Here is a 21,504-nt window from a genome sequence, read left to right as displayed (position 1 = left end):
CTTCCCAGGAGCCTGTGCGTTGATGCCCTCATTGAGCTCTCTGATGAGAATGCCGACTGGAAGCTGAGCTTTGATGAGTTCCTCAACTGCCTGAAGCCTGGCTTCAATCCACCAGAGAAGAGTGAGCTTAAAGTGATATAATAATATGACATTAACATAGAAACAGACAACTTTTCAGCCCCCTAGTGTTTTCAGGTGGTATTATCGCTGTGCTGCTGTGGCAAACACAGGAAATGTTGTGTCTAAATATGTTTACCGATCCGTTGCCTTACTCTGCTAACCATCAACCACAGAGGGACCTGCGTAAAACACGATCTTTCCGTTTCCTCAGAGTCAGAGCCGAGCTCTGTCGAACGCAACTTTGGAAATAAGAGTGAACATGTGAGCATGTTTACTGAAGACGTACATTCAGTAGCCAGTTTAAGGGGGGACTGGTCATCCATCCAACTACCCCCCTCTTCGTCCCCTAGTAGCAGAGACAGTGCAGGGGCAGAGGGGACTGTTTTTGAATATGTTAATCTAGCCTGCCTGGGTCATTGATCCTTTATCTGACTGAGGTTTGTGCAAGTTAGAAGCTTTGACCATATTATTAGACTGCTTTTATTAAAAAAAATACTGAGCCAGAAGAGTTGTTTGTGAGTTTGTTAGTTGATGGTGAATGAAACTGGTAAAAAGTGAACAAATCTCCTACTGTATACGTTGAAATTGTGACAACTTTATATTGATTGTGGGAAGAGACATAAGTTATTGTAATGATGTGCATTGCCTAGTAGTAACATAAATTGAGAAACAATCATTTTCTCCACATAAACAGGTCAGTAATGCAGGGGTTGGCATCAGGGTAGAGAAAACATCAGGAGAAAAAGTGTGAATTTGTTCATTAATTTAGTCCATAATAGAGAATACAATTTACCCGTCTTTAGTCCCGCCCTTTTTGGAACCTTTCTCTTTTCCTGTTTCCTGTTTGGCTGTGTGCTACACTTGTCTATATAGAAAAGAAAACCAAATTTTGAAGCTGTTAAAAAGATGTTGCTAGGGGATGTGAAAGCAACATATAATCACATTTTCACATCACATTTTAAGCTAGCTGACAAGCTATATAATACAATCATATTTTATTTTATATTTTTATTTTCACATTCTTTTAGCATTAACGATATATCATGCCATGCAGCTGTCAGGTAACTTTATATTTACACAAAGTTCTTGTCTGAAACATGTCAGATGGAAACATTAAACTGAAGACGGACCTCTTGGCTGACTCAGGGAGTTAGCAGTAGCTTAAATCAGCCAGCTACACTTACGAAAACTGCTTGTGAGTCATAATTTAGCTGACAAAATCCACCGTCATCAGCTAGAAATGAGAAGCTGCTTTAGTTTATGTCTCTAAGGAGTCAAGGACCTTGTGTTTCAACAGTTACTCCCAATTTCAATGTTAAATTTGCCACTGTTATCACCATAAACTGCATAAATAGAGTGCAAGAACAGAACTTTTTGCAGGTGTAGCTACAGGAACTAAGGAGGGCAGTTGTTAGCTAGTTAGTTAGCTATAGTTTTGCTAGCATCAGCTAACTTAAGATGTGACTGTGTTGTTTTTACTGGTCTGCTAGCAAAATCTTTTAACCGTGCTAAAGTTTTCTTTTGAATATATACGAGCATAGCACACTGCATATATAAGTACTGAAAATAGGAAAGGAGAAAGTTGACCGAGATTCCAAAAGGGACAGAACTTGCTCAACAGTTACTGGAGCGCAGAGCTAAAAGGGGGCGCAATTTGGGAAGGAACCAATCAAAATGCAGATGGTGTCATTATTTTATAGCCATTATATACTTTTTTCATGATGATAAGTGGGAGCAAAATCGTTGTCTATTTCCTCTTTAAGTTACACTCTGGTAGATACAGTATATGGATGCATTAAAATGAGCTTAGTCAGACAGTCCTGACAGTCAGCAGACTGTGGAAATGAGCCTCAAATTGCTGTTCTTTTCAGAGTTTTGTGCTAGTCTCTTCAGTCTGCTCAGTCATCTGGTGACGAGATGCATCTAGGATAAAGTTCACAGGAAGCAGAGAGAAAGCATTCACAACGGAGCGCACTGAACCCTGGAACTTCACCAGAATCACACTCACACACAAACACACGCCAACACACACACACACACACACACACACAGATATATACACACACACAGTTGGCTTTGTGTATTTGTATTTAGAAATTCCAGATTTATCACATACACAGCATTCCCTTGATCATGAAACTCATGACTTTCAAGCCTTGACATTTGAGGAGAATGAAACACATCTTAAATGTTAAATGTTTTTTTTTTGTTTTTATCTCTGACACACATGCTTCACAAGTTCTGCATACCTTGGGTGTTGGCAGATTTGCTGACTTTTCATTTGTATGCTGTAACTAGCCAAAGGCGTGTGACTTTAAAATTAAGATTCTGGATGAATTATGTGGCATCTTGAAATGCTGACAAGTCTTGGTGGTCATGGGAATTGATTACAGTACAGTCAACATATAATCATTCTGCTATAGTCTATTATCTGTGCTCTTGGCTGAATAGTTTTTCATGTGTCTTCCTGCAGAATGTGCCTTGGAGGATGAGACATACGAGGACGGAGCAGAGACCCAGGTGGAGTGTAACCGCTGTGTTTGTGCATGTGGCAACTGGGTCTGCACTGCTATGACCTGCACTGGTGAGTTAAAATACCAGAGATGATCTTCATGCTTTTGATTGTTTTAATCAACTGACACATTAAGACAAATGCCAAGTGAACATTTCTGACTATTTTTTTTTTTATCTGTCCAGATAAAACAGCAGCTGTGGATGAGACAACAGATACTGGGGCAGAGATGACTGAGGAGGAGTGGAACCTCCGTGTGGCTGAGCTCAACAAGCACCAGGTCGGTCTTTGCAATCTAAAACTCCTGTCAACAATAACAAAATGTAATGTAATCAATCACATCAATAAATATAAATCAGAAGCAGGGGGAATATTAAATAGACTTACTAACTTGCAGATCCTAAATATATGGTAACCATGCTAATTAATGGTTAGAACCTGACTTGTATTGACAGTTGACAGTTCCTAAGTTAATGGGCCTCATACAAGAACATTTTTGTATTCTTATCTTAAATTTCTCATACTTTTTTGGTACAAAGGGCTCGTACAATCAAGACACATTAGATTTGACAAACGCTCTTAACTTCAGAAGACCGTATAAATTATGCGCCTGTGCATATTTGACTGCACATGCACGAGACTTGTAAATTAGCTGAATTAACGCCCTAATAATACCATATAAGGCTGCACATCCTCCATATGTCAGGAAGTGTTTATTCATGAAAATGGCATCAGAGAGAAAAAAGAAGATTCATAAAGGAAAATCTGTAATTTTAACAGCGTCAGCAGTGGAACTAAGAAAAGTGAGTGCTGTTAATGCTGCGTTACCTGAGGGTCACACTGTCACTGAAATGAAGAAGAAACAGTGAGGGGTGATCGATGACTGCAGCGAGAGGAGAGGGTTAAGGGGAAGGTTTCAACAGGGACACAGAGGACAGAATAAGTAAGGATGTTTGCCTGGGCAGAGACTTCATAAACCTGCATGTGCAGATATAGATACACCAGACAGCAGGTAATAATAGATAATTGAATGAATGATGATAGGCTTTATGTGAAAATTTACAATTATATTATAATTTGAAATGTAGTCAAACGGGATAATGTCGACATAATTAATCATTCAAATGAATGAAATATGCAGTCCTAAGTGAAAAATGTGGTTTGGATACCAGCAGACTGTCTGCACATGACTCTATGACAGGTCTGGACTAATCAAAAAATTGTGTTTGTATCTGAAAGAAAACTCAAAATGTGAGAAAATTGGTAAATGCTATAAGTTCTTTTAAATTACTTGTACACACCACTTAAGTACAAATCTATTCGTACGAGCAGTTCTTGCATAAGGCCTTAAGATGGGACGCATGTTATGAAAGCATCCTAAGCTCCCAAATTCTTACATAAACTCTCCTAATTTTAGGATAATCATTCAGCTGGCCTCATTTTCACTTTTCCACCTGTAGTTGTATCTAACTTACTAACTAGTAGTTAGTAACTAATTAAGTACTAGCTAACCATAATGTTGGCTAACATAGTGCCCCTTTCATTACTTTAACACAATGAATGCCAGATAAGGTGGAAACTGTCTGCTATCATACCTCACTTTCTGTTTTATTTCCCAAATTAGTTTCCCAAGAATGTCTTGTCAGTGTTACCAAAACCCTTTAACTCACCTGTCTCGAAGTACCCATCATTGTTTTTCCTCCTTTTTTTGTGTAGATATATGTATGTACCAATCATTAAAAAGTTGTTTAGCTTGGCAAGATGAGAAGAGTAGTGCTAGTTGCACTGTTGCAAGTTTCTAAATAGATTTTTTTTTATTCATTGATGCATGTTATCAAAAAACTCTAAATGATCTGTTTAGTCGTTTTTGCTCATTTTTTGTATGTTTCAATGAACACTGTGTTTCAATTAGGCTAAAAAAACAACAGATACAAAGTTGTTTAGCTTGATGAGATGAAGTAGCATTTGTTGCGAGGTAACAGACATAAAAATTGATAAGAGACGTTTGATCGAATATTTAGGATTTCCTAACGTAAGTTAAGATTGGATTTAATAAGTTACAATTCCTTGAGTTAGTTAGGGTTTGTTTACGTAATACCAAACTGACAGAAGTCCTCTTTTAGACTCTTCACATCTTAACATAAGATGGGACGCGTCTGTAATATGGCCCCAGAAAGTGTACTCCAGAATTTTTCTATAGAACAAGACAAATCACCTGGGCATAGTCACAACTTTTAAAGCTCATTTCAAAGCTCCATCATTGCCTGTAGCTCAAAGGATTCCACTTGGTTATGAGGTTCATGAAATATCACTGACATGAGCTCGAACCCAAGTGTCTGCTTTTAGATTTCTTCAGGATATAACCTTGATTACTTGCAATGTGTTTCTGAGCAGAGAGCATTAGAAATCAAACTGCTCAGCCAGCACAGAACAATTCACAGAGGAATTGGTAGGTGTAAATTTTTATGTGACTGTGTACCAACCTCACACAGCTCAGCGAGCCAGCGTATAAGCAGGTTTATGACTCTTGGCTTGAAAAGTGGAACGATAAATCAAAAGCTGTGAAATAAAGAAATGTTTTCCAAATTAGATCGATAAAACTTTGAAATGGGCATGGATATAAAAGAGAGGGTAGATGACAGAAAAAAAAGAGCCAAATGATCACTAACAATTTCCTTTTTATGATAGATTCTGGAAGGGAGGGGGTGTCTTCAAAATTGTGTGGATTATTCAGAATCATCAAATTATACAGTTAGTTATTCCAAAGAGTGAATATCAAATAACTTACTATACACTGCTGGAATTACACTAAGAAACCCACCATTATCTCGCAGTCTTAAAGGGGAGCTCCACCAGTTTTACACATTAAAGTCTGTTTACAGGTCTTGGCGGGTACTGCATGTGTGAAAAAAAAAAAAGTTGTTGGCTTCAGAGGGAGCTGTGCCAAGTCTGATGAATTGCCTCAAGTGATGTTACCCAGCCCAAAGCGGTGCTGTCAAACCCACTTTCATCGCACATCAACATTATGGTGACCCTCAAAGGGCCAGTTGTAAGACAATACAAATATATCTATCATGTTACATATTTGCTTCTGCATTTGAGCATTATTGGTTTACGCAATAACTGAATAATTAATAACTGGCACTGAAAGCAGTAATTTGAGGAAAAAAAATAAATATACAAAGTAGTATACATTATAAAGTCAAAATAAGAATAAGAATTGTTTCGGTTTGTGTTGTCTACAAGCATGTTGCTTGAGTGCCACTGCAGTAAACAGCTATATGGCACTATACTACCGCCTAGACACCTTCAGTGTGGGAATGACAAAATTGGGATTCATTCTGGAACATTTCGTCTGTGTATTCTGTGTCTGTGAATTGCACAGATTATCTCCTTTGTCAGCTCTCAAGGGCCTCATAACATAACACTGACACACTGGCCAAGAGTCTGACTCTAGATGATTCAGAGTCTAGACTGTGATGTGGTAACATCTTGCCATTGGCTGCCCATTTCAGGCCAGATTCCCCTCTCCCTCCGCTATCTGCATGTTATCAAAATCCCTATCACTATGGGAAACAACCTCTGAGCTAGAAACCTACGCTCCCAAAAGTTACTGTGCCCCCACATTGCTAAGAGTATAAATGTAAACAAGCCAGCAACTGTTCACTATTCTTAAGCCACTTTACTGCCAGGGCTTGCCTCCCCTCGTGCAAATGACCCCCCAAAAATGTTCTCCCCAACCCTATTTTGCAGTTGCATCGATGCTGCATCCTGGGCTTTGTGCCATCAAGACAATTGTAATTGGTTAAAAGAAATACAAACAAACCAGATCATTTCCCTTATAGCAGAACGGCAATGTGTGCAGCCTGACCTTTGTCCAGCGCTGACACAGTTACTGGGGACACAACAGGGTGCAAAATTAACTTTCTTCTCCACCAGCCAAATAGCTGTTGAAAGCAGATCTACCAGTCACTTGCATATTTTGGCTGCTGTTCATTTAGTGCCCTGGAATAAAGGTCTGGCTCTGTGAGACCAATAAAACAATATTAGAAACACTTGGCTCCAAAAATGCCTGAAAGGGACTTGGTGTTACTATCAGTTCACTTACACACAGAACATAAAAGAATGCTTGCTTCTTTATTTGCATGAGAGCATGAGGTTCAGGTAAAACTAGGGCTCTGGCTTGAGGCCATGGCTGAGTCAGCAAGGTCATGTACTCTGTACTCCAGAAGGGTAGCTTTTAATGCCACCGTAAACAAATGTGGCTCTGTGGGTAAAAGTTTGGTGTGGGCAGCTGTATGCTGAACCTTGACTCAAAATACAACTTTGTTGTTGCTATGTTGAGTTAAGCTCAAGTGATCCGTTTTTTTACTTACTTACTCACTTACAAATTACTCATTGTGTCAAATGATACACTAGATGTCAACTCTTTTCATTGTTTCAATACAGGAAACAGTTGAGAAGATGAAGAGCAGCACAAAGGAGGCCTAAATGAGGACGCAATGAACGAGAGGATGCACATCATCACCCTTCCTCCATACTTGATTTACCTTGCGGCCATGTGTTGTTATTAAACTGACTTTTTCATGTTTCTCTGCTATGTTAATTATTATACATTTTTTACATTGTTTAAGTGTTTGTGTTGATGTTTGTTAGATTCAGGGGCAATCAAAGAGTATTATAGGATTCCCTCGTGTTCAGTACTGTCATATTTCATTGTATTACTGCGCCTCCACACTAGCCCTGGGGCTGTTTTTACTACAATCCTTATATTTTTACAGTTATTATGAAAAAAAAATCAAGTTGTCACTGTTTTGGAATATGGAAGTCATTGTTTGAGTAGGTAGTGAGGGTAGGAGTTTGGAGAATCCAGCTGTTGAAATGAGGGAGCTGCACAGAGAAAGCTGACCACTTGACACCAAGTGCGGCGTATTTTTCTGCACCCTCACAGGTTTCTACAGTGAGCATCTTGGTTTGAGAGGTTTGATAAGAAGGTAAAGCTACTAGTGATGTTGTTGCCATTTAGAACTGCCACACTAGGCCACTACTTGACCAATGCACTTCGCTTTCTTTCTCTCTAGCTTTCTTAGGCTTTAGGTTATCACAAGCCTGAAATTTGTTTATATCTTAATGCGAAAATAATTTTGCTACAGAAACGTTTGCTTCTATGTACAGTATGTTATTGGCTTGAGTTAGAACTCAATCTTGTTCCCGTGTTATGCTCAGATGAGTCTCTCTGGTGCTCTTCAGTTAAACAGTTCTCCGTCTGTGTCTTAACATGTCTAAGACAAAGACATAATGTTCCATGTTTCAGCGTGGAGCAGCACAACTGCACTCAAGTGAGACCTGATCTGAATATAGCACGGTGAAAACTGAAACCAAAGTCTTGATGTTTGAATGATGTACAAAATTCTCCAGGTAACACATTACTCTGGACCCAGCAACAACACTATACCTGTGCTTTCAAAATCACTCTAACAGAAGGACTAGCCTCACTGTCAGCTAAAGTAGCTTAGACGCATCAATAACTGGGTGCATAGAAATTGTGTGTGCGTGTGCATGATTGTGTGTGTGTGTATGCTATGAAAGTGTGATGCTGAGAGTAGTTTGGTTTGTTAAATGTGTTTATTTGTTAAAATCCTGTCTCTAAATTGGGAGGTTTGACAATAAAAATCAGTGCCTTAGACCTGCAAACAGTATGTCTCTACCTTTGCCTATTGTTATGCCATGTGGCATAGCAAGAATGAGTGTGCTTTGCTGAAGTTTAGCAGTAAACTAGTGCTCTGTGACTCTATCCCTGATAAACATCTGTGTGAAAGTTGCATTACTAGGTTTCAAGCTAAATCTTTATACTCCACTAAAAGTGCAGAGACTGTAAGGAATATGTATGTATGCCAATAAAGCCCATACACCACGACATAGCTTTGTCACTTTGTATGTTTGTGTGCTTTTATCTGACAAATTTTAGTTTTAAATATTGTGAGTAAAAGAGTAAAAGTAGAAGTTTTTATTGGAGAATAACCGTCTGACTTAGAAAGCGGTCTGAATTAAAAGTACTCTACTACTCTGTCCTCTAACAACGCAGCAGCGCAGGGGGTCCACCTGCCAGTGTACTGTATTACCCATCAGGTATAGTGCACAGTGTACCTTTATTCATAAATGTTTCACTTTTTTATTGTTATTTCTTGAAGGGAAAGTCCACCCTCAAATCTAAAATGCATATTTTTTTCTCTGGGCTGTAGTGACCTTTATCCATAGTTTTGATATGAGTTGCCAAGTTTAGGAGACAGACTGTAGAGATGTTTGCTTTCTGTCCACTGTAATGTGACTAAATGGCACTTGGCTTGTGGCGTTCAAAGTGACACAAAAATACACTGGAAAAATTCAACACCAGTGCTCCTTTCCAGAAATCTTCCTCCTGAGGAAGTTTGCATGGATACTGCAATAACACCAGTTATGTCAGAACTTGAGAGTATTTCTTCATTGAAAGAAGAGCAAAGAAGAGCACTGAAGGTTTTTCTTGATGGAAAGGATGTTTCTGCTCCTCTCCCACCCGGCTTCAGCAAGAGTTTGATCTGGTAGGTTGAAGCTAACCCGTGTTAGACGTGATAGACAGATGGTTCATCCAATCACCTGCCAAGTGCTTTTTTGAAAGTGCATGCCCTTTTCCACACAGTTCCTATGGTCGACTTCCCAGATGGTTCTGTGTAACAAACCATCTGACATGTCAGGTTAGAAACAATTAGCAACCACTGGAAAACAACAGCAACTACTTTCTTTGCAGTAGAAACACAGTAGTTCCAGTAGATTCCACCGTAGAAAGAAAGCAGTTCCTACATGAAACTGCTCACAACAAAGTGTGTGGATTATCTTGAGTAACTGGGTGATGATTTTTGACACTTTGAGCACCACAAGCCACGTGACAGAAATATACAGAGGGTAGACATCTTGGGTTGACCTGTCTGTTAAATTCTGTCTTGTTATTTGTGTGCATTAGTGCTTTTCCTGTTTGATAGTATGTCAGTTGTTGTTGTTTTTTATATTGTGAAATATTGTTTGGAAAAGTGCAAAATACATAAACCTTTACATATTTCATAGGGGCCAGTCGTGTAATGCCCGTTCAGTTCAAATATGGACTGTTGTCATTACCAGAAACATTCCCACTGTTTTTGGTCTTTGGCGTTCATTTCTATTATCATTATCCAATATAAATAATGATTTACAGCGGGTGCAGGATAATTGTGCACTGAAGCTGTTCCAGTAACTATCCAGGCCTGTTTTTGGAGATATACAAACTAATACTAATGAAAAACACAAAATTATAATGTCATGGAATATGGATACATTCTTATAATAAAATATATTAAAAGCAATTTTAAAAATTCACCGTATGAGCATGTAGTGCAAGTCTATCTGCATATACTGTTCAGTTGTTTTAACAGTCCCAAAGCATTTTATCTTATAAAGAGTATGTCATGTTTTGACACTAAAATCTAAGTCTACATATTAACTAGTAAAATTGTCAAAAGTATTGATATTTAAATATTTTTTCAATACCACATGTTTAAAACGACACAATATATTATTGAAAGTACTGAAGATATTAAAAAAATGTAAGTCATTACAAACCTCAGTTCGGTTCAGTCAATATTGTCCTACCTGAAATTTGGCTTTCCATAATAAGTGTTCAGTGAAGAGCTGGAACAATCAGTCGTTATCTTTTTTTTTTTTTTTTAATGTCCAAATTCACAGATTTCAGCTTCTCAGATGTTAATATTTTCTAATTTCGTCACTCTTTTATGACGGTAAACTGAATATCTTTGGGATGCAGACAAAACAAGGCATTTGAGGATATCACCTTGGGTTTTTGGGAAACAGTGATCAATATTTTTCACCACTTATGGATCAAACAACCAAGCAATTAATTGAGTTGAAAAAATAATCGATGTATTAATTAACAAAGAAAATAAATTTTCGTTGTAGCCCTAGCTCAGTGACTCTTTCTGTACCAACAGTGTGCCAGTTCTTCATTTTAAACAGGAAAAAAGGAAATATGTTTATATAGTGTGGCAAGGACCTTTTGTTGTGGCATCAAAAAAGAAGAAGAAGAAAAAGAAATGTTACAACTTAACATTATGGCATTGTGACATAGTAACTACAACAAAACCAGTTCCTCAATTCTGTCCATTTACAGTATTTAAGTAATCTCACTTTCAACCCTTAGAATTTGCCCTAATTCTCCTCATTCAGTACCATGAAAAGACTAGAGCTGTGACGGCCATATGGACTGATCTGAATACAGTGGGAGGACCCGGTTATTCTGTACCTATTTCTCACACCACGCACGTTCAAGTCAGCAGAGTATTGCATAATGTAACAGAAGAGGGGTGTTGCATAATGGCAGACCAAACCGGGTGTCTTACATGATGGATCATCAGCCACCACTCTTCTGCTGTTGCAAGACTTTAAAACTTAATCATCAAAATAGCGCAAAGTTACGACGTGTACCGCTGTAAAATGACAAAAGTGCAATAACCCTGTCACGATCCCTTACGGTTGTAAAATGACAGATTGGGAGATTAACCAATCGACGGCTTGCACGGGCGGGGCCTGTGGGGGAATTAGCCAATCCCTAAACACGAAAGCAAATATTCCCGTCATGAACGGCTGCATTGTAAATCGGCTACACTGCATGCAATGTAGTGACATGTAGCTAGAGTAGCTTGTCCTCACTACTAAATGAGTGACCTAGATTTATGCTAGAGATGTGGTTAAATGTTTCCGGCGGGTGTATACAGGTTTTTCTCTTCTTCATTTCAAAAACAACCAAGTCCTGGAGCTAACTCGCCGTTTACGGGGGCGTTCAGTTTACAGGCAAACTTCTGCAAGGACTTCGTTCAGAGTTTAAATTCACGCTAAAAATCACCAAAATGGAGATTCAAGAAGGGGCAGCAGCGGCAGCAGCAGCAGCAGCAGCAGGCGACGGCGTGTTGGACTTTTCTCGTTTGAGTCTGAACACTTTTAGCACTGACAGTATCAGCGACGAGAGGAAAAGGGACACCCGACAACTCTACCTGAACTACAACCGGCTAGCCTCGCTCCCCTCGTCGGTCAGCCTTTTCTGCAACCTCGAGTTTTTAGACATCAGCAACAACGGACTGTCGGCCATCTGCGAGGGCATTACGCGACTGACCAGGCTGAAAACGCTGATAGCCAAGAACAACCGCCTGGACGAGTTTTCGCTGCCCAAAGAGTTCGGCTCTCTGCAGCTGGAGGTGTTGAATTTCAGTGGAAACCGATTTGAGGAGATCCCGCTTCAGTGCACGAAACTGCTGCGTCTGCAGTCACTTTCACTCGGAGGAAACAGACTGAAAAGTATACCTGCAGAGATAGAAAATTTAACAAGGTAGGTCATGGAGGTTGTCTCAACAAGTAGCAGATTTGTCAAAAGTCCAATGAGTACGAAGGCCAGGTGTCCGTCCAGCAAGGGGCGACTGTCAGTAGGCTAACGTTGAGTTTAGTCTCTTTAAAGCTAACGTTAGTTGGCAATTTGCTGTAACATGTTGACGATATTTCATATATAGCTGTATACTAATAAATACACGAAGAAAGAAAGCTTCAGTTCGAGTCTGTAGCTTTTCATATTAGGACAAGTAGCACTATATAATAGAGTTTAGACAAATGTCAATTACCATTATCTAGATTGGAGTCGGTTCAGCCTGTGGTCTGTTGCAGTGAACTGGTACAGAGCATGTTGTTGCTATGGTAACTTGCTGTTTTATTTGACTTATTGGTTGATTATATTTACAAACTGTTGACAGACAACTAATTTACCTATAAACTCAATGCAAGAGACAATATACAGTTGGGTCATTTTTGTGAAATAAATTTATTTTACAACAATGACCTCACTGAACTTTATCCCGCTTATTACATGGTTACTTACCAAAAAGTGTGTCGCGCATTTATGTGACACAAAACGTTAATTTTAAAATGATTTTATGGCTTTATTTCACAATAGTGACCTGCTGTACATTATCCCGCCTGTATCATGTCATGTACCCGAAAAATCAACATTTAATTTTAAAATGATTTTAGTAGTTTAACACTGAATTTATTGCTCCTCCAGAGTCTATGGTCTGAGTCCATAGCAACGGTCTGTTCTTCATAACAACACGCTGTTATACAAAAATAACAGACCTTAGAATGCTGTAATTGACCAATCAGAATCCAGCACGTAAGAAAGCCATGTGACAATTGTAGCTAATCCATACCTAGCTAACTTGTATACTAATACATAAATAAGGATGAAAAAGACAAGAGTCATGATGAGTTTTCATACCAGGACAGCTGAGAGTATATTACTGAGTTTATGCCGATGTGAATCATCCAGATTGATGTCAGTTTATCCTGTGGATGAGTTCAGTTATCTGGTACAAGTGCTATTGTTATCATAATCTGCTGTTTTATATGACTTATTCACTGATTAGATTTACAATGGCGGTAAAACAGCTGACAATCAAGTAAGTTACCAGAATACTCTAATTATTTGTAGCTAATGCTAGTTGACCATTTACGCTCACCCAATCAACAATAGTCCAAAGCTGGCTAATAAATACAGAAGACTTAGAAGGACAACTAGGGGCATATTAACGAGTTTATACCGATGTCAATTAACCTACAGTTATTCAAATTATTGTTGGTTTGTCATGTGGTTCCCATGTGCTGTTGTTATGGTAACCTGTGGTTTTGTATGACGTTTGACTTAATTTCTTCACTTAGAATGGTGGTAAATCTGCTGACAGACAACTAACGTATAAATCAGTCAGTTAATGTGAAATTAGAGCTGAAATGACTGATGGTTGTTTTGATAACTTGCTTAGTCAACAGAAAATGAATGTGCTGTTTTGATAAGTAATAGACCTTTTTCCATAGCAGCCATTTTCACCTGAAATAGTAGGGTGTTGATAATAATACTAATTAAAGTTCCGTTCCATTCAAGTCAAACAAAGTCAGGATGTTATTATGTTGTCTTACTGGCCCTGCTACACTAAATGAAAAGGGATCTTAATTAGTATCATTGGTAACACTGGTGTTTGCTCTACTATTTCATATCAATATGGCAGCCTTGGAGAAGGTCTAATAATCCGTTGAAATAATTTTTGCAAGCAAAACAATTCCGTACTTTTCTGTAATTTATGTGACAAAAACAAGTGTGATGAGTGATCATTCATTTACATTTTTTTCAAGCAGTTATCTATCATTCTTAATTGTGAGGATTAACGGTTGTTCTTTGTTTAATGTAATGACATAGGGCCCCACCAATAATGGATTTTTGGGCCGATGCAGATATTAGGGAGTAGAACAATTCCAATATCAGCCGACATTGCAGTGATCCCTCAGATGTGCTCATCAAACACTTGTGACAAAGATATGCAATGGTGGTAGAATATTTTACAGTTTAACAATAAACTTAATATAGTAAACTTTCACTGGTATTTTTAACAGTTATAAATAAAAAAAAAAAGAAAAATACATATAACTAGAATAAAGAGCAGAGATCACACATTCAGTCCCCAACAATCTGCATTGTGGGCTGTCAGTAAAAAATGTTCATATCAGCACATATCGGACAATACAGAGACATCAATATAGGCTGATATAGCTGTGATAGGCCAACAACCTGCACTGTGGGCTGTCAAAAAAAGTTTGCATATCGGACAATACACAGACACCGATATAGGCTGATATAGCTGTGATAGGCCAATGATATTGGCCGACAGATATATCTTTCTGGCTGTAGACATAATGACATATAAAATGCCTATTCTGAGAATACACATTCAGAGTCCACTTTCCAACCATGTCAGCCTGTAGCCAAACATTAGAAGCAAAGCACCAGTCTCTACTCTCCATGCATTGCAAAAGTTCATCCTGGCGATTAAAATGTTTGATGCTGTCTTAGTTTGTATTTGCCAGAGTCGGCTTTTATCTTGCAGTTATCTGTGTGCTGCATTGAAAAGCTTTTAATCTCCCTTTATGACTTGTGACGTAGAAAACACCCTAAACCCACTTACGTCATACTTGACCTGCTGTTTCGTGAGTCAGACAGGTTGACCTACCACTTTCACCTGGCAACAACATTAAAATTGTAAAAGCATTACACAGTCACACCCAGGCAACCTGTAGTGTTTTTGAATCTGATCTAAATATGGTCATTTGCTCCCCCTCTTCTCTTTTCTTACGAATTTAATGGTATTTACCCCTTTCACAATTGTTTGTGTGTCACGTTCATTTCCAGTCAGTTTATCCCATAGACATCATGACTCACAGTGTGTGCAGGATAATGAGCGATTGCAGTAACTCACGGCCTGGTTATGGAGACCATGTGGCCGCAGAGGAGATACCAAATTATTCTGTAAAGAAAATAAAAAGAATGGAGAAGGAACACACAACACTAACTGGAAAAAGGGCACTATTTTCAAAAGAACAGTTATTGTGTTAGTCAGTTTCAAGCTTTCGGAAGGTGTATGTTTGCTTCTGTATAGTGGAGGGAACTGACAGAAAAGCAGGCCACCTCTAAGTTATTTTTATCTTATCATTTAGTTGAACAGTAGCAACTCATGGTGACCCACTGTTAGGCCAAAGATCAAACACCCAGTCTTTCTCACATGCACACGAGTGTGGCTCATTTTGTACTGAAGTGAGTAAAGAGGCAGAAGTTGAAAAGGGCACATAACTTGAAATCATGCGTTATTAATTTGAGGATGTCTCAGTTCTCTATAAAGCCTAAGTTTTCGCTGCCTGGAACTGGCCAGTTGTCGGCACAAAAAATCTCTACAAATAAATATGCATTAAAGCTGGGATAAGCAGTTTATCTTTGGTGTCAGTTCCATAATAACCTGTAAGAATAATGAAAACTAGACCTCTGCTTCTCCTCTTGGCTCTGATTTCAGGCTTTATAAAATCTAACCGAAATGGGAGACTTTGGTCAAACACAGGTTGGAAAGATGGTTGATTTTTTTTTTTTTTTTTTTTACACTCTTTCCCACAAGTATTAAGTTTGATTATGCTAAGAGCTGCCATATGATGTAAATACCATTTAAACATGCAATAATGTAACATTTCCACAGTCATTTGCATTTACACTTGTAGGGCTTCCCCTTAATAGTTGACTAAACCAGTAGATGGTGAGAAGAGGCTTAGTTGATATTTTCATTTCTTTACAAGTCGCTGAAAAAACACCTCTTCTCAGGGGCTGTACCTTGCTGTTTGGCATGGGGTGTTGTTGCAACATGGACCTTTCACCACACTTGTGGTGAGTCGTGGATGATGATTTAGAGGGGTTATTTTTATGAGTTTTTGCATTGTTTTTTGGGAAGTCTCTGCAGTATGACAATATCTAATTTAAAATGGCACTTTGCCTTTAACAAACACTGCACCTCCTGCAATTTTAAAATTGCAGTAGGACATATTTTGATTTTGATACAAATTCAGTTAGTTGTTCAGCCCTAAGGGTATTGCTGTGTTGAAATAAGCAAAAATGTTCAGCCTCCTTGCTGGTTGTTCAGACACATTCAGAATCAGTATTGCTTTTGCTGTTAGCATTTAACATGCAATATTAAGTCGACTGTTAGCTTTAACTAATGACTGCTAATTGATGAGGAAAATCTAGTCCAGGGCAGGCCCTGGCTCTTAAATTATCCCAGATGTCTCCAACCCTGTTCAAACCCAGAGAAATTTGTAATTAATTCAAGGCAACAGGACATTTAATTTGGTCACATACTGCTGTAACTTCAGGGGAAACACAGGATACATCAGAGTGAGGAAGGAAGTCAGTGGGTTGGCTAAACGGGAACATGAATAAAACCTTAGTGCAGCCTCAACCTGTGTCAAATCCGCTTTTTGATGGAGGACTTCTTGACATGTCACAGTAGGAAAATCACAGGTGTAAGTAATTGAATTAATGATGGCTGTAGCTGAATTCCATTTAGCTGCTACAGATTCCGGGTTGTGGTTTTATGCATGCTGGCTTACTGTCATATTGTCATGCTTACAGAGAACAGAGCCATCATTAATGTTATTAGTAACATCTGTGTTGTACCTAGTTTTACATTTAACAAGCCTCAACACCTGCTGTGTGTGAAAGGCCAAATTGCATTCAATTTCAACACATTTCTAGGGATTGTTGTCACTTTTACATTTAAAATTTCATAGTATGACTCTGTGTTTGTAGGGGAGAAACACTGACCCAGTGTTTCTTGGGTGGATGGCCCAGAAAAAAGGCTTTAATTTTTCTTACTTGTGAAAATGTACTTTGTCCCCGATACACACCATAACTAACCGCTGTCATATCTGTTGGCTGATTTGTGTCACTGTGTCCATGAGGGCAGTCAGCAGACCCTGAATGTCTCAGTTCCTGTCACAGAGGGGGCTTGCTCAGTGCTCAGCCACCAAGGACAGTATAATGGCTTCCTGTCTCGCAGTCGCTGTGTCATCAGTTCCAGCAGGCAGATGGCCTGACAGCTTACTTTTGCTGACCAGCCATCCATTGCTCTCTCCCCATCTCTCTGTTTCACTCCCAATTACCCCCCCTGTGTACTTCATACCTCCATTAACCTACCAGGGTCCTTTGTTGTCTTAATACAACAAACATGCACCTACCAGTTTTGTTGTCATTAAACTTGAAAGCAGTAGTTTTTGGGTCATCACATATGTAATCAACATTATCTTTGTTAAGAAAATGAATACAGATATAAATTTATTCTGTGTATATTTGCACACTGACTCTGAGAGATCATTTTGGACTTTTATCTGTTTACCTCTGTCTTTTTCACAATTTGTTAGTATGGCCCTACAAACAACTTTTGACACAATGGAGCTCAAGTGCCATGCACGCGAACTCTTCAGCTTGAAACCGTGCATCTCTAACGCCCTCTTGTGGTGTGTATTAGTTTTAATTAATCAACCTTGCTGGCCAGAGTAACTTTACCTTGACTGTGACACTGCAGAACTGCAAATGTTGAAGTCAAACTTCTAAAAAAATGCATTGGGAAATTATGGCTACAGCTTTTTGTATTTATTATTTTTCTAAAGCATAAAATAATGTTTTTAAGTGTTATTAGCTACCTGTTCTCAACTGTGATTGCAAATTTTTAATGAAGGCATATCTTATCTTAAACTATTTAGTGTCTCGCAGTGTAGTGTCTTTCTTTAAAAATATCTTCCTCTCCTTGTGGCCTGTAAAGTTGTTTTCTTTTTCAAACTATAGTTTACATTAACACAAATAGGGTGATGCCATCAGTCATCATCCACTGAGCCCTCGACCATGGTAACATTATGATTTAAAATTCCTCAGAACAGATGAGTATATATTTTAAAATAAAAATATAAAATAAAATAGCAAATTTTAAATGGACTTGTTTCCTCTTTTTTTTCATTAGCCTGGAGCTGTTGTATCTGGGTGGGAACCTCATCTCAGCCATTCCTCCTGAAGTGGCCAACCTGCCTTACCTCAGCTACCTGGTGCTATGTGACAACCGCATCCAAAGTGTCCCCCCGCAGCTCACCAGGTAACTGCTCGAACACCACCAGTCTCTTAACTCTCTCTGCAGTAAACCTGAATCCTTAAAGATTACATTAAAGCTAAATGTGTGCGTGTGATTGCCCTGCACAGATCTGATAATTGCACCTTCCTGTAGTTTTGTTTTTTTAGGTTACAGCAGTTCAAACTTCTCGCTCTCTCTCTCTCACTCCAGGCTCCACTCACTGAGATCTCTTAGTCTCCACAACAACTTGCTCACTTACCTGCCGAGGGAGATCCTCAGCCTGGTGCACCTGCAAGAGCTCAGTCTCCGTGGCAACCCACTGGTGGTGCGCTTTGTCAAGGAGATGACCTACGACCCCCCGTCACTGCTAGAGTTGGCAGGACGTACCATTAAGAGCCGAAATATTCCCTACCAGCCCTGCGACCTGCCCTTAAACCTGCTGCGCTACCTCGACCTGGCCAGCAAGTGCCCCAACCCCAAGTGTGCCGGTAAGACTCCTCTATTCCTCAGAATTTGAAGAAGATGCTGATGCTGAGTTGTTTTTATTTTGTGAAATGTTAAGATTTTTAAAAAATATTGTTAGAGGAACCTGTTCTTGAGTCCATCTCTAATTATTATATGTGTAGCTCTGTCATTTTTCCACCAATATGCATTAACACATGGGTTCTCATGGCTTGTGACCCCTTAAAAGGACAGTTCCTCCCCCAAAAATACATATGTTTCCTCTCTCTGGCCTGTAGTGCTGTTTATCCATCTAGATTGTTTTGGTGTGAGTTGTCAAGTTTTAGAGATATGCCTGCTCTTAAAAATATGGACTAAACGGCACTCGACACAGACACATTCAAACACATTTGAAAAACTCAGCAGCAGAAATCATGACCCAGTTACTCAAGATAATCGACAGACCTTGTTGTGAGTAGTTTCAAGTGGGAAATATTCTCTTTCTAGTAGAAAGAAAGTAGTTCTGGTAGATTCTACTGTAGTTCCTATATTAAACTGCTCACAATAATTATTTATTTGTACATTATTTTGAGTAACTGCATCATGATTTCTGGAAAGAGACACTGGTGTCGATTTTTTTTTTCTTTTTTTTGCCATTTGAGCACCTTAAGTCCAGTGCCTTTATATTCCAAAGAAGGCCGATATCTCCAGTACTCACTGCAACTCACGCTAAAGCAGTCTGGTTGGATAAACAGTACTTACAGGTACGGGTGGGAGGAAAAACATGTATTTTTGATTTTGGGACAAACTGTCCTATTAATTCTGTCTTGTGACCCCTTGTGGGGTTGAACCACTGTGATAATATATCCTGTGTTGGTTTTTCCCTTTCTCGTTTCCTGCCTTCTTGTACGGTCTTGCTAATTTATGAATATTGTACTGTGTTGATGTGTAGTCAGCATATATCTGCACAGAATAATACAAGTCACTGACCTTCCAGCTGAACCTGGCCTTGTTTGTCTGTAACTCTTGACTCTCTCCAGGCGTCTACTTTGACTCATGTGTGCGCCAGATCAAATTTGTGGACTTCTGTGGAAAGTACCGGCTGCCCCTCATGCACTACTTGTGCTCCCCGGAGTGCACCTCTCCCTGCAGCTCCAACCCGCAGAGCGACGCAGAGTCGGAGGACGAGAGCAGCGTGCCTGCTTACCGCCTGCAGAGGGTCCTTCTGGGATAGTATGACATGGAGGAACCTCTGACGCCTGGCCAAACCTAGCCTTGTCAGTCTGTCAGTTTTCAACAGATGAGAGATGAACTTGGCTGTCAGGCTTAAATACACACACACACAAAATCGCTAAAACTAACGCACAGACGGACTGCGGTTCTTCTTGCTGTGACCCTGAAAACATGTTTTTGGAAAGGAATCCATTCCCTCTCTCACCACACATCATTACATATCATGAGTAAAGGAAACCTCGTATTTCCCATGTAGCAATGCAAATCCACAGCCTGCCAATCATGACCCCATCAAAGTGCTGCTCTCATGGTTGGTCAGAGGAGGGCAGTAAAACTCAGTGAGGAATGAAGGAGCTGCAGGATTCTTTTCCTTTTCATGGCTGCATACTTTATCTTTCCTTTGACACTATGGGCTTTTTAGTAGCTACAGCACATAATTCTGCTTTTTCTGAAAGTTTGGATATGAACACTGTGGTTTTTGTCCAGCAGCTAGTAACACACAGCTGACTTTCATTTAAATTTCTCTTACCAGCTGAGCATCAAAGCTGCTATGCCAACTAGGCCAGGAGTCTGGTATTTTTTTTAAAAGTATTTCAGCAGAAACTAAGACATTAGTGACACACTACAGCAGTCTAAATTGACTGAGTACGGTGTGTGAGATGGCCTTATTTACACTGTGTGTAGTCCTGCTGGGCAAAGGTCTGTCCCACACAATATTGAAAGATCGAGGTCTATCTGGTTTGGGTCATTGCACACCAATCCTGAAAACTCTTGCCATGATGGCAGAGTTGTTTTAAATTAACAGAGAATATGGTTTATGTGAGTTTGTGGAAGAAAGCTCGTCCAGGCTTACTCACAGGAAATGGATGTGGGCTGGACCAGGGGAAGCCATTCACTGTGCTCACTCAGAAACAATAGCTATTCAGCAAAACACAGTGGCAGGCTTCATGTTTATGTTGAGAGCTGTTGGTTTTCTCTGAGCAGAAGAATATAGATGTGTGTGAATGGAGCCCACAGCCAGAGATAGTTTCTTTTTTCTGAATTGATTCATTTTGAGGCAGAAATTCCTTCGTGTTGAACAAGGAAACTAAACTTTTAAACAAGGGAACTAACCTTTTAGTTTCCTTGATTTCAAACAGGAAATAACCGTTTCTGTTCCTGGTTACATCTCTGCTTGTTTGTAAAGCTGGGAGATTTTACAGCCTCCCGGACAGTTTGTGTCCGTTAGTGAGGAGGAAAACCTCCCACTGGCTTCACATTAGACCTTAGGGTGGAAACACGGCTACGGAGGAGCATTCCTCTGCTTTCTAAACAAACTAAACTACAAAGTACACAGAACTTTTAGTCCCAGGGACTACATTCCAAAGAACTAAACGGTTTCTTCAGCTCCATGTTGTCTGCATTTCCACCTTGGTCTAAAGACCCATAAAGATTAAGTAAAGCTGTCTGCTGATGTATGAAAAAGTGACAGCTTCTTTGACCATCAGTGCATGACTATGCAACAACTACACACCTTATAAGGTGACAGGAGGGGAGTAGGGCTGCAACTAGGGTTAGGTAACCGTATTGATTGAAATTACCCAGTGCGAAGGAGTAACAAAAGTTCTCCAGTCAAACGATATCTGTATTCGATCCTGTCGGTGCACAGAC

General features: G+C 39.4%; 2 protein-coding genes across 2 annotated transcripts in view; both read left to right on the top strand.

Annotated features, from left to right (window-relative positions):
- Nucleotides 1-8,551, top strand: part of LOC146322861 (follistatin-related protein 1-like) — a 34,249-nt gene extending 25,698 nt beyond the window's left edge. The window contains exons 8-11 of the mRNA XM_084724971.1: nucleotides 9-121; nucleotides 2,594-2,704; nucleotides 2,818-2,912; nucleotides 7,082-8,551. Of these exons, the coding sequence (XP_084581097.1) occupies nucleotides 9-121; nucleotides 2,594-2,704; nucleotides 2,818-2,912; nucleotides 7,082-7,123 (361 nt within the window). The 3' untranslated portion in view covers nucleotides 7,124-8,551. The remainder of the gene's footprint in view (nucleotides 1-8; nucleotides 122-2,593; nucleotides 2,705-2,817; nucleotides 2,913-7,081) is intronic.
- Nucleotides 8,552-11,293: 2,742 nt separating this feature from the next.
- On the top strand, nucleotides 11,294-21,212 carry LOC146322860 (leucine-rich repeat-containing protein 58-like). Its single transcript, XM_084724970.1, has 4 exons — nucleotides 11,294-12,038; nucleotides 18,076-18,204; nucleotides 18,391-18,668; nucleotides 19,662-21,212. Exons 1-4 carry the CDS (start codon nucleotides 11,563-11,565, stop codon nucleotides 19,853-19,855), a joined length of 1,077 nt encoding a protein of 358 aa, XP_084581096.1. The 5' UTR covers nucleotides 11,294-11,562; the 3' UTR covers nucleotides 19,856-21,212.
- The last annotated feature ends 292 nt before the right edge of the window (nucleotides 21,213-21,504 follow it).

The sequence above is a fragment of the Lutjanus erythropterus genome, chromosome 8, assembly GCF_056507025.1.
Source record: "Lutjanus erythropterus isolate fLutEry1 chromosome 8, fLutEry1.hap2, whole genome shotgun sequence".
Classification (NCBI taxonomy): domain Eukaryota; kingdom Metazoa; phylum Chordata; class Actinopteri; order Lutjaniformes; family Lutjanidae; genus Lutjanus; species Lutjanus erythropterus.
This window is presented reverse-complemented; position numbering and strand designations above follow the sequence as displayed.

What these genes read in the sequence shown, in the direction of transcription:
- LOC146322860 (XM_084724970.1), top strand. Translation starts at nt 11,563, where the DNA reads ATGGAGATTCAAGAAGGGGCAGCAGCGGCAGCAGCAGCAGCAGCAGCA. An exon ending in GAGATAGAAAATTTAACAAG is followed by an intron (nt 12,039 to 18,075) that starts GTAGGTCATGGA and finishes TTTTTTCATTAG; the next exon opens with CCTGGAGCTGTTGTATCTGG. An exon ending in GTCCCCCCGCAGCTCACCAG is followed by an intron (nt 18,205 to 18,390) that starts GTAACTGCTCGA and finishes CTCTCACTCCAG; the next exon opens with GCTCCACTCACTGAGATCTC.